Source organism: Athene cunicularia, assembly GCF_003259725.1.
Source record: "Athene cunicularia isolate RWA chromosome 6 unlocalized genomic scaffold, athCun1 chr6_part1, whole genome shotgun sequence".
In the NCBI taxonomy this organism is placed as follows: Eukaryota; Metazoa; Chordata; class Aves; order Strigiformes; family Strigidae; genus Athene; species Athene cunicularia.
In genome coordinates, this window is record NW_020799105.1 from 13,202,766 (window position 1) to 13,216,155 (window position 13,390).

Sequence of the window (13,390 nt, forward strand, 5' to 3'; positions counted from 1 at the left end):
AAGTATAGGAGTTGATTTTAATGCTGAATTGTGTATTTTAATGCTGCTCTTTGCAAGTAGTATGTACAGTTTTAACTGAATTTAGGAAAAAATGCCAGTCCTTTGCACTTAGACCTCCGATATCATTTAATGCTTTAATTACAAATGTTTTTCCCAATATTGTCAGTTGGTTTTCCCTGTTGCTTTTATGTGAGCTACCACGCAACAAAAAAAAAAGGGAAAATAAGAATGTTGTTATAAAACAGCATAGCATATTTTTGAGATTTTCTTGCCAATGTTTAGCAATTTTTTTTTACTTATTTTTACTCTGTTTTTTAAATGGATTTGCTTAAATAAGAAGAATGTTGCTGAAATCTGATACGGTCTTCTCTGTTAAGTTTCCTCTAAAGAACTGTTTCAGTTATTTCACACATATTTGCCAGTCCAGCCGTGGTACTTTTCAAATATACGTATAAATTCCTTCTGATTTCAGTGACACAGTGTGTGTGAATCAGGATGGGAACTCTGCATAGCTAGTATACAAAATACCACAGGATTTATTAAATATGTGAAGGGAATCATGAGGTTAAACATGGAAATTATATTCCATACCACTCCCAAAAATAACTTGTGGAATCCTCAGAAAGCAACTGTGGAGGAAGCAGAAGAACCACAATAAGTACGAAGTACAAGAATAATGTTAAAAGAGTGAAGTTGTCATGGAAACCTTTCCAAAACTAGTATTGCCACAAAGGCAGCACCAGACCACAGTATCATTAAGATATACTTCAGTAGTCTGGGTTGAACCCAGTGCTCCGCTTTGTTAGTAATAGTATTTGTTTGTAGGAAATAGGGGCCCTTTTATCTACACCTCTATTTAAGTATTTTTTCCCTGGCATTAAACATTTCTTAAGTAGAAGAAACAGGATAGTAGGTAGTTATGCAGGCAGGGAGAATTTTTGGCTGATCAGCTATGGTTTAAGGGTGTATCACCTTCTTTGGTAGATATTATCCTTTCATTGTCTTTTGAATAGGTCTGTAACAGTCATTTCAACAAGTTTTAGCAGGTATAACTGAAGTTAGCTGTTTTTTAATTCCTTGGACCAACCATATCTATAATTAAACAAAAAGCTGAAATGCTTTAGAGTTGGTTTTGGTTTTTTTTTATTGCTACTCCATTTTCAAATATTGTGCAGTGAAAACTTGTGCAAAATAATGTAGCTTCTTTGAAATGACTAGCTTATCTTAATTTCCAGAAATCTGTGGAGGTTGTAATTTCCTTCATTGGCCTAACTGGTGATTTATTCTAAAAACTGTGGTTTAATGTTGCGAAGTGTGCTGGATTGCTGAGACATCAAGGACTTTCCATCATCAAGTCCTGCCTGTGTGCAGGCGTATGAGAAGCTGAGAGAGAACAGAGCAGGCAACCCAAATTGGCCAGTGAAATATTCCATATCGTATAACATCATGCTCAGTATATAAAGGGGGGGGGGGGCAGGGAAGGAGAAGGTTCTTCCTCATTTTCAAGATCTTGGGTTTTTTTGGGATTGCTAGCTGGGTATTGGTGGGTGGTGAGCGATCACATTGTGCATTACGCATTTGTATTTTCTATTATTGTTAGTGTTTTATTTCAATTATTAAACTGTTTTTATCTCAACCTGAGTTTCCCTTCACCCCTCGCAATTCTATCCCTTGTCCCCCAGGATGGGGAGTAGGAGCAACTGGCTGTGTGGTGTTTGGCTCCTGGATGGGTTTAAACCACAACCCAGAGGTAGCAGTTTGCTCTTGCAATCAGACCAGTACTTTTAATTACATTTCTCAACATTTGATGTTAAAATTAATGCTTACTTTTATCTGATTAATTAAAGCAGTTGTTTGGGGTTTTTTTCTAACATTCACTAATAAGGAATACCTTTTCGTGTTTTGGAAAGAGATTTGAACACTTGATACTGGTCAGCGATGCAGGGGCTTTTTTAAAGTTTCAAAATGCACAGGACAATGTTAAATATGGTATAGTAAATTTATATAAATCAAAGCCCAGTGTAGTTTTTCCAGTAGGCCCCACTACTACTTACAGATTTATTTGATCAGGCTGTTAAAAGAAGAAATTACAGGAATTTTTTTCCTGGGTTCATGTGTTTAAGAAAGCCTGAGACACGCTGCTTTCTGGTAGCTCTGAGAAGCAGTTCTTGCCTTTGTCATACAAGGACAGTTTTTCAGTACTGATTACTCAGACATCATCAGAAGGCATATATGGAGCTAGATCTGACAATCCCAGGTTTACACAAAAGTGTAGCTTTGTATGTGCAAACCCATCTTTTTCTGAATAAGGATGTGTGTATTTTTCACTTTTTGGCAGTCTTGATGATCTATGATTATGACTACAGTTTTGTTGAGAAGAATGAGTCAGAGAGGAAAAGCTTCTTAATTGATTTGTTTTGCTGCCTGCAAAGAATGCAGAGTGATTATATAACATCTCAGAAGAGATCAGGAAGAAAGGTGATGAACAATTTTTTTATCTCATATCTCAGCTTTGTTTCTGCTTGGCTGAACAACAGATGAAGGACATACTTTTTTCAGTTGTAAATAGTGTTTAATTTTTAGATGGCGTCATGCTGCATCGCAGCAAGAGCTGCACAGTTGGGAAGGAAACATCTACTGGTGATGGAAACTGAAACAGCTCCTCACAACCAAGGCTGAAACTTCATATTGGTCATCTAAAGATGAAAGACTATGAGTTATCTCTGAGCTGTAATCCTATTACTCTGGAACGGTGGCTCTGCTCTCCCTGCTGTCCATGGCTGGGAATACGCAACTTCTTGGCTGAGTGCCCAGGCAGTAAACCTGCCTTTTAATATTCTGCTATCAGTCTCTTTGCAAAGCTTCTGGCTCTGGAACTTACACAGTATCATATAACCAAATATAATAATCCAGGATCGATAGGGAGGAGTCACTAATTTCACATACTCACAGATCCTAGTTTTGTGAAGAATGGTTATTGTTGTTATGTTTTCAAATTTCTACAACATTTTTGTGCATTAGATGTCATTGCTATTTTAGTGTAAGAGATTTAAGTTCAGAGAGAAAGTAATTTGCATGTTCTAATCTACAAGGTCATATTTATTCTACAAACCTGCAATTCATCTTTCTAAAAGTACTTAATTTTAGAATTAGGAGAATAAGAGTATTTTTCTGTGTTTTCTGCTAATGAGACTGTGCTATGCAAGAATCGTGCTGTAACGTACAGTTTTCTATTCCCTTGTGCATACTGTCTCTCTGTAAGTTAATGTTTGCTGCAGTAACCTTAAGTATATAATCCAAATAGATGTTTTGGTGGAAGAATTGCAATATTTAGGTATTGTTGCATATAGTAGTTAATATCTATGTCATATTGCATTAGTCAGATCTTGGGGGAGTGAGTTACTCAGATTCGGTTTTCAATCATTGTATGTATGAATCTTTTGAAAAGACCAAATTTTCTTAATGCAAAGAAATAAGATCTTTCTCTCCCTTCATTCCTTGTCTCCATATAAGGCAGAATTGAACCATAACCATCGAAGATGCCAGTTTGGATTTCTTAGTGTAGGATTGAAGCTTAAATCACCTGTCATGGAAGCAGAATCAAATGTATTTAAACTAAGCATTTAGATAACTTGAACGGTAATTGAGAGCAGGAAGAAACTGCTGTGCTACTGATACAGAATATATTTTGAAAGGGCTGAACCTCTGAGTAGCATGAATGGTTACTTGACTTGAAATGTTCATGTACCCAAATACAACATAAGTATATGCAAATCAAGACTGCATCTACACAGACATTTTTGGTCCTGCTCTGACCTTTGGAGAATGTTATGTGGCAGAAGAAAGACTTCAGCCAAAGTCTAGAAAAAACAAACATGCCCACACAAAGCTGTAAATGCTTTTTGTTCCTCTTAATCCAAAGGTTGTTTTTTTTTCCCCATACAATATAGTGCTACATAAATCTTATGCATGAACAGTAAAATCCTTTCCTATACAGTTCAAAAGACAGTGTGTTTCTTACATACTTCTTACAGCAAGTCGCATAAATGGCTATTTATTATAAAGTGCATTGTGGGGTGGAGATCTTAAGTGTCTTACTCAAAAAGAACTTCTAAAATCATGTTTAAAATATATAAAGATTTTTTTTTTTTTTAAGGTGTAACAATGTATACTGAAAATGTCTTACCAGTTGTCTGAAACACCTAGTGAAAATATGAGTTCGAAAGCTTTTTTCTTTTAAGAACTGGAAAAAAGGCTGGATCTAGACCTATAAAATTTTACTATCTCAAGTCAGAACAAAGGCGAACATTTGTTTTGTTTATAATTGTTTAGATGCTCATAAAGATAATCATACTGTCTCTATAGTCGCTTCTGGTTTTTAATGAGGTATTTTAATAGAACCACCACAAGGAGGAAATAAAGGAAACTTATTCAAAGCAGATTTGTAGTTACTTCAAGCAAAACGATCTGGGAAAAATCAAAATACGAAGTACTGTGTCAATAGAAAAAAGCAATATATGCTGTAAATTCAGCAAACTCCATAGCATGTAATCATGCATGCTAATTTACCAATGCCTCTCTCTCTGAGGTGAAACTGAATCTGAAAACAGTAACATCTGTTATTGTTACCTGATGTAGAAGGTTAAAATAATTTTATTTAAACAAAATGTTATTACCATTATATAGTTTACATGCAAATTTGTATGAAAATAAATTTCAGAAATGGTTGGGTTTTTTTAGGCATCTTTCTCCTAAGATACAGTGAAGAGTGTGTGGCCATGCATATTTCAAAAAAGCAAATTTACAGTTAATATATGAATTCTTTGGAAAGGTGCTTTAACAACCATTTTTCTGCACATGTAAACCTACCAAGTCTAATTCTGTTGTGGAGTCAGACATCTGTTTCACCTTTCATGTTTAATTTACAGTGCAGCTCTAAAATAGAAAGGTTAGTCTTTCATTCTTGCTATAAAGCAATCAAACCAAAACAAATGATGTTTGTGTTATTAAGCAGACCATTTTCTTTTTATTATTAGAATGTGTGTTAGAAGACTTCTCAGTAGGTTGTTTTTGAACAATGTTATACAGATCCCTTATCTTTGTTAAAAATGGGAGGGCAAATATTGAGGTTGGGAAGATTGCTTGTTTTTTGTTTTGGAAAGAATATTGAGATAAAAGTAAATGTTACAGAAACCTTTAATGTCAACATAAGATCAGCTAGGCTATGCTTATAAGCATATTTTGCTGTTACTGGTGTTTTATTGAGTGTTATAAATGTTTAACTTTAAATCTTTTATTCTCTTTTGCCACACTGAGAATTATATATGGCTGTGAAAGTAATAATATCTAGACCTTGGAAATCTTTCTTAATTCTTACTTTGCTGTGTGATATCCGCTTTTATCAGATACTAGTATAACGAGATTGGGTGACAAAAGTCTATTTTTGGTATTCTTTCTGTGTCCTGTCCCGGGTTCATCTCAGCTGGGTTTGGGGCCAAGATGCCCATGCACCAGTTGCACCAGCAGAGAGACAGGATGAGCCACCACGTGAAGCACCTTCTCATTCATATCATGAGTCAGAATTGCCCCTGCAGATTCTTGTCTTTTGCTCTTCTGGAGAGAGCTTATGTCCCTACTTCTTATTTAATTTCATTGCAATGGTGGAGTAATTTCATTGGAAAGCTTAAGTGGAGTAAATCTAGGCCTTTTCTTCATGCTCTTTGCATATAATTAGTGTAGTAGACTTCAGTACTACAGATTGATTTTTTTTTTCAGAGGCAGAAGGTAATGACTGGAAATGCATTCACAAACTAGTGGTTTTATGATGGCTTGAGAAAAACATACCTTCTTGTTTCAAGTTTACTAAATTCCAAGTTACAGTATTCTTTCAAACAGAACTTGGAAGAGAATTACTACAAAGTATGTTTAATTTTGTGTATATGTACACACACATATATAGGCAGTGTGTTTAATATATGCTTTATCGCCCACATACACATATTTTAAAAAAATCTCACCTTTCTTTGTTTTGCTGGATTAGTTTCTCAGTAATATTCTGTGAATAACTATTTGCAGCTACAGGTTTCTGAAATTTTTTGATATTTAAGTAATGGTCACCCTAATTGCTTGTAATTTTGTATGTTTAAAAAAAAGCCAAAGCATATTTAAATGCATATTTTTGTTTTTTCCTTGGGTACCCAATCTCTTGTTTTCCTTTTGATGTTCAAGTCAGAATTGTACTTGTTCTCCTGTTGACCTTATCACTACAGCAGTTCTAGCTCCCTAGTCTTAAGGTGTGGACTAATAAAATAGAGGCTGGCAGAATATTCAGTGTGGCCAACTCCAGTGAGTAGCCATCTGTGGAAGTCCTCCTCGATGTCTGAAGCAGAGTAAAATGTCCAGGCAAATTAATGATGACTTTGCAGCTTTTTTGATATGGGAGCTTGAATACAGCCCCTGGATGAAGAGCATAACCTACTAATTACTGGTAGAGGATTTGGCTTTCTGTGTGGCTTTGCAAACAGCTGCACTGCCACAACGTGGGGAGTGTCAGAAGGGCAAGAATGTGCAGTCAGAAATGAGAGGGTGGAGACTACTTCATACTCCTTGCCAAGTGTAAATAGTTTTTTGAGGAGCAGCACAAAACTTCCTCTTAGGAGTACAAAGTAGTAATGACCCTAAGCTATTGACTGCATGACGGTTTAAAGACTGTGATGCAAATTAAGTATTTTTATATTTCTTTCATTGTTTCTTGATCTTGAGAAAAGTTATTAAAATTAGCAGAAAAAAGGTTTATTTAGTCTTTAACATGCAGGTATATTCTTTGTGTAGAGAGGCAAACTAAAGGCAGGAGAATTGTACTGAACTGTCAAGAGGGTGTTTTGTTTTGTTTTGTTTTTCTGGTGAAATTCACGTACATATGTTTGCTGTGACTTTTATAGGCTCAAAACAAAGAAACGAAAGTACTGGCTGCTGCAAAGGTGATTGATACCAAATCAGAAGAAGAACTTGAAGATTACATGGTTGAGATTGATATTTTAGCATCCTGTGATCATCCTAATATTGTTAAGCTCCTAGATGCTTTCTACTATGAAAACAATCTGTGGGTAGGTATTTTTCTTCTGTAAATGCTTTTACTTATTTCAGAAGGTTATTGAAATAGTTTTTTTTTTTCCTTGACTTTATTGAAAGAGCACTTGTCAATCACATTTCTTCTAGGTTGTCACTATTGGGATAACTGTTCAATTTCAGAAGTAATTTGTAAATTGTGAGTATGACTTTTAGGAAATTGCCGCTGTAAAATTGCTCTACACTTAGTCATTTGGTCAGGAGTGTGAATCTGAAATTTGGAAATCAGCAGTTCATTTTGGTGTATGAAGAAAGCTCTTAGTGCTTATTTGTAACAGCAGGACTCAAATTTTAATTACATTAACACAATCTAGAGTGAGATTCAGAATCTGCAGCTGAAAAATAAATAATGTGCTGGAAAGGTCAGCCTGTGAAGTATGTATTTTAGATATGGGTGAATTAATTTGTACTTTCAGGAAGGACAGTTTACCAGGACTTGAACCATAATTAATTTACTTAAAACCTGGACATTTGTACATAGAAGTATAGTGACCATACACATGACTGTACATCACTCTTCTGCTATGTGCTGTGTGATGAATAGCTTTAACAGTGACAATACAATTTTTTCTTTTAGGTGATTCCATGCAATATTTCTAAGTGCTTTTGGAATTATACAAAGAATACACGTGGGATTTTTGAAAAGAGTTTATAATTTTACAAGATACCTAAAACAAGCAAATGCATTTTTCCTTTGGGTCTTACAAATATGCTTTATCCTTTAAGCATGAAAACAATGGAAGTGTAATACTGTGCTTGTTACCTGATGTAGATTTATTTTTATGAGTTTTGTGAAAACTTTGTGTGAACTGAATGCAGAATATAAAATGATACTGTATGAAAGAGTGGAATGTGAAAAAATTTCCACGCATAAAGGTCAGCATGAAAGCAGGTATGCATAGAGGCAGAATATGAAATGGAATGGATAGACTTCAGTGGCAGAATAAAGATAGAAAAGGAGTAAATAGTTTGAAAATAAAATTGTAGATATATAGTTACAGTGAAATGCAGAGGCATGAAAGCAACAAAGGGATGTTGATGTGCTAAGTAAACAGAATTTAGTGGAGGAAGAAAAGAATGAGAGTTGGACAAAAAATGTGCTTTTGTTTTCCTGTTTTAGAAACACAGTTTCTCTACCAAAGAGACCTTTATCAGATTGTCAGATCAAACAACAAATTTTAGAGACAGAAATTATTTCTTTACAGTTTCACACACTTAACTTACTTGGCAGTAGGTATGTAGAAGCATGTAAATGCAATAATGGTTTAAAGGATTTACAAGGAGTTGCATTATATAATACATTTGTTAGTACCATTGTTCTGAGGATTATTTATGTATATATAAGTATTATGGTATAAGGTATAATTTGATGTTTCCTCTTTTATGGGCAATTACACTCTGATTCTAAAAATACTCTGAAGGAAAAAAATAAGATATTATTTCCCAGAATATTGGCTGTTGGGATTCTGACAAGAAATACTTAATAGCTGTCAGACTGAAAATTATAATTTAATGTGTAAAGTTCAAATTAAAGAAAAAAGCACATATGGAAGAGCGAGGTGTCGATCTTGGATGACCTTTCCTCTTTATTGCTTTCCTCATTCCCTTTGTCTACCCTCTTTCTCCTTTGTGTATGTTCTTTCTGTCCTACATGTCAGCATAGTTTGTGCCCCAAAATAGTTGCAGTTTATTTTTGTTTCAAATGGAAACTGAGAATTGGAGGTGTAGTATTACTAGAATCTGGGATTAAAGCCTTGATGTATCGTAGACATCAATTGAAAATGGAGGAAAATAAATGTCTGAATTCAGTAATTTTCTGTAACCGTTAAAGAGTATTTTTCCGTGTTTTCATCTCACCTGAAAACAATACAGGAGATAACATCTGCTACTGGAAAATCATACAGCTCTTATACTTGGACTTTTCAGTCAGAGAGATTATAGTATAGAAGTACAGTTTAATAATTGAGAAATGAGTTTGCAGGTGTTATGTAAATCACCTTATGAGTCAGATTCAAACTGACTGTTTTATTATGCAATTTTATATTTGGATTAAGACTTCTCTCTAAGGATCTCCAAGCATTTTTCAAATAATTTCCTTGAGCAGCACTTAGCTAGGTAACAGTACCAATATTTTACAGAGGTTGGTGAAATAATCTGTCAAGACCAAATAGTCTGAAACTCTGGTCTCACAGTAATGCTCCCTTAATCAGTGGTTCAGTTCAATGGAACTATTTAATTTGTAATTTGTGTATTCTTTTGTTTATATACAGATCCTGATCGAATTTTGTGCAGGTGGAGCAGTAGATGCAGTAATGTTGGGTAAATAAGTTGTTTCAAATAATAAACTTAACATTTTAAAATTATATATTGTAAAATTTTTCACATGTAGAATAATTGCATTTCAAAACAATTATGTAATTGCTGTGCTATATGTGTTGACTGTTGGCTTTTATATTAGCATTTACACCTATATCTATGGATGTTATAACTTCCAAGTTTAGATTAATTTTCTCTCATTTTTAAAGTGTTTATTTACTATTCAAAACACATTTTTGTCTTGATCCTTTGAATGTGGTGAGTTGTTCTCATATGCTTATGGAACTCTCTGTTGTTATAACATAATCTACTTGAGTCCTTTTCAGGATCTCATTCTTCCCCTTCCTCACCATCTTCCAAATTATGTTTTGATAATTTTTTATATTGCATCAACCTTAAACTTAGATTTTTCTGGTTTTAGTCCTCAAATTGGGTGAATGCCAATACCAATGAGGAAAGGATCTAGTCTTTAACATCTCTGTGTACCACACAAAAGAACCAATCTCTAAACTATATAGCTTTTTCACACTTCAGATAGGTAGGTATACATAGTTCATGAGGAGGGCTTTGGGTACGAAGGATGAAATTTTTACTGAAAGGGGCAAATATTTTAAGGTAGAAGTTTTTTGACGTGTGATATTCAGAATCTGTCAGATTAATTAATTTTCCCATATACTTCTATACTGATTGCTATGAACACATAACATAAAATGCAAAAGTGTTGTGTTTATTTCTGTCTCTTGTAGAGCTTGAAAGGCCATTAACAGAGCCGCAGATCAAAGTGGTGTGCAGGCAGACACTGGAAGCATTGAACTACTTGCATGAAAATAAGATCATCCACAGAGATCTAAAAGCTGGCAATATTCTTTTCACATTAGATGGAGATATTAAATTAGGTAAGATTATTGCATATAAAAGTCGTTCATAGAACTTTGCATGGTCTTATAATGTATTTTCCTTAGGCTGTTGTTTGTCAGAATTCGGTATTTATTTAAATATCAATCTAACAATTAGAGTTTTTTCAGATGTGAGTGGTTTGCTATTATGAAGAAAGAAAAATAAAAGCCAACCATGAGTAAATGTCCTAACAGTTCTTGGCACATCTTTCAGACTTCAAAATCAGCAGGGCTAGGATTCATATCAATATCTGTACCAAGTTGCCCAAAGTCAGATACAGGTCCTACTGTTTCTTAGTATAATGTTTTTAATTATACTTATCTTTACTATGGTACCATAAGAACCTCCCTTTGAAGTTGTTAGTTTAGAAAAATAACAACCATCACTATCACCAAAAAACAGTTCCTAGTACTGTTGTGTTTCTATTACTGAGAGAAGTTATAATCTTAATTATTCAACTGAGTTTTTCCATGCCTTTTTTAATTGTTCATTACATTGAAATTAAGGTAGAACAGTCTGGAAGAAAATTAATACAAGCTTACTATTGTTGATTCCTGTTTTTTTTTTTTTTAAATCTAAATTTAAGTAGTCATCCACTTTTTCCCTCTGATGTGGTAGGGAATCAGTGAGGATTCCTCCATGAAGAACTGACAAAGGACTACTGGTGGTGAATAGCATCCCTTCTTTCAGCCAGGAAAAAGATAGGAGTAGTCTGGATCCTGTTCAGGGCTTCGTCAGGGTCAAATGCGTATAAGATTGTCAGCCTTTATAGTGGCTCTACCAATGTCATAGTTCCATGACTGCTCATGTTCAGGTTTCAAAAACTTCTCTCTACATAATATGTGGGATTAGTTGGATTTCTTTGGATGCAAGTTACACAGAGGGTAAAGGTAAGGAGAACTGGAAGATCACCACAGTGAACTGGGGCTCTAAATTCCCAGCCTTGCTACAGAGATTCCTTTCAAATGTAAGCAAGACATGTCCAAATTCACAAATACATCTACTACCTAACTGGTACTGATCACAGTGTCTCTGCGAGGTATAGTGCATTGTCTCTGTTAAGAAGTTGAGAATATTTAAGAACCTGCTTTGCTACTTTGATCAGTTAAGTACCTGTGTGCTTTGCATGGATTCCCTTGTACAAGATTATTGTACATATAATACTTGTATGTGCCTTTCCCTTCATCTGTAAAGTACAGGTAACTTTACTGTTTTGACTTTTCTTGGAAGCCTGACGATTTAGTGATGGGCTCTGTCTCAGAGGTCTTATTTATAAATGTAATAGAACCTCTACCTTAGTTTCTTAGTACTACTGTAAATGAAATCACATTTACAGATCTTAGCAAGACTCTCATGGCCAGAGAGAGAATCATTTGTTTCTGTTCATTTTAGTTGCCTCATACAGACTTGGAACTATTTTAAGGTTTTTGTCCAGCTTAGCTGATGTATATAGCACTGTGCAGGCTGTGAAGACACTCCTTTACAGTTCAGACCACAGGGAGCTCTTCCACACGTACAGTTAGTGATATATTCAGGTTTGCTAATTGAGATTTCTAAGAAAAGATTTACTTTAGTTTTGAAAAGTATGCAGCATCCCTTGAAAGAGCATTTTACTCCTTTTAAACTACTTGTATTTTGATTCTGGTACACACATAAATGGGTAATTCCTTGTTTTACAAATATGTGAAAGGCAAATAAATTTCCTTCATTGCATTTTATTTGTAGTCCCTCAAGATTTCAGATTTTGCATTTGAACAAATAGCTTTGTCCCTTTTAAGTGAGAAAAGTAGTGCTTTATAGACAAAGTTGCAAAGTTAGAGTTGATTTTCGGTTGGATGTTACATCAAAGGTGCATATGCAAGCTTTCAGGTATTTAATATAAAGTGAAAGGTCATGTGGAAAGAAACCCATAAGATAAAGGGAAAATGTACTTTATGAGAATTTGAATCCTGAAATTTAAAATTGAGTGAGGTTTTGAATTAATGAGAGCTAATGCTGTTTCTGAGGAATACAACCTTCATAGGCTAAAGAAAGTACTTTCTAATTAAAATAATTTAATCCACTTATTCCTACAGTAAATACATGCATTGCTCTTGTCCCACACAGGTCAACAGTAGCATTACTTTTTTTTTTTTAGAAATGGAGAATAATGTTTATTCACTATCTTAGTAGAAATGCTGTAGAACCTTGGGACTCAGTTATCAAAACACAAATATTTTTATCTCACTTTGAAGTTTTAATTCTGTAAAAAGTTTGCTCTGGACTATATAACATTTTAAAAGACAGTTGTAAGTTATAAAAATACAACGTTTTCCACCACCCAGTTAATAGCATTTTACTGTTTGTTTTAAGCGGATTTTGGAGTATCAGCTAAAAACACAAGAACAATACAAAGAAGAGATTCTTTTATTGGTACACCATATTGGTAAGTTCATTGTTTTACTGACTTTCTAGTATGAACTAATATCCTAATATTACCTTGTTAATATTACAAGCTTGATACAATATCATGTAAATACATTGAGAGTAGAATGTGCTTCTTAAAATGCTTCAGTGAATTTATCTATTTAGAACCTTTTTCAGAACAGATAAGAGAGCAATTTCTAATCTGGTACTTCGTTATTCTCTTCGCAGGATGGCTCCAGAAGTAGTAATGTGTGAGACCTCTAAAGACAGGCCTTACGATTACAAGGCTGATATTTGGTCTCTTGGCATTACTTTGATAGAAATGGCTCAAATAGAGCCACCTCATCATGAATTAAATCCAATGCGAGTGCTTCTGAAAATAGCAAAATCTGATCCGCCTACATTAGCACAGCCTTCAAAATGGTTAGTATTTTATTTACAACTTTCCCACCCCAATTTTAGATTTTGAGTATGAGGTATGCCAAGTGGTATATTTACTAAACTTATGTTCATGGATGTAAACCAGTTGAACTTTATGGAACTAGCTTTATGCATAAAGTCAGGTACATATTCTATATGTGTGTGTTTGTACATGTATACATACATATATTTATCTCCTTATACAATTGGGACTATGTTTTTT

General features: G+C 34.3%; 1 protein-coding gene across 1 annotated transcript in view; it reads left to right on the forward strand.

Annotated features, from left to right (window-relative positions):
* Positions 1 to 13,390, forward strand: part of SLK (STE20 like kinase) — a 46,841-nt gene that overhangs the window by 13,780 nt on the left and 19,671 nt on the right. The window contains exons 3-7 of the mRNA XM_026851515.1: positions 6,942 to 7,106; positions 9,399 to 9,447; positions 10,191 to 10,340; positions 12,694 to 12,766; positions 12,976 to 13,170. Of these exons, the coding sequence (XP_026707316.1) occupies positions 6,942 to 7,106; positions 9,399 to 9,447; positions 10,191 to 10,340; positions 12,694 to 12,766; positions 12,976 to 13,170 (632 nt within the window). The remainder of the gene's footprint in view (positions 1 to 6,941; positions 7,107 to 9,398; positions 9,448 to 10,190; positions 10,341 to 12,693; positions 12,767 to 12,975; positions 13,171 to 13,390) is intronic.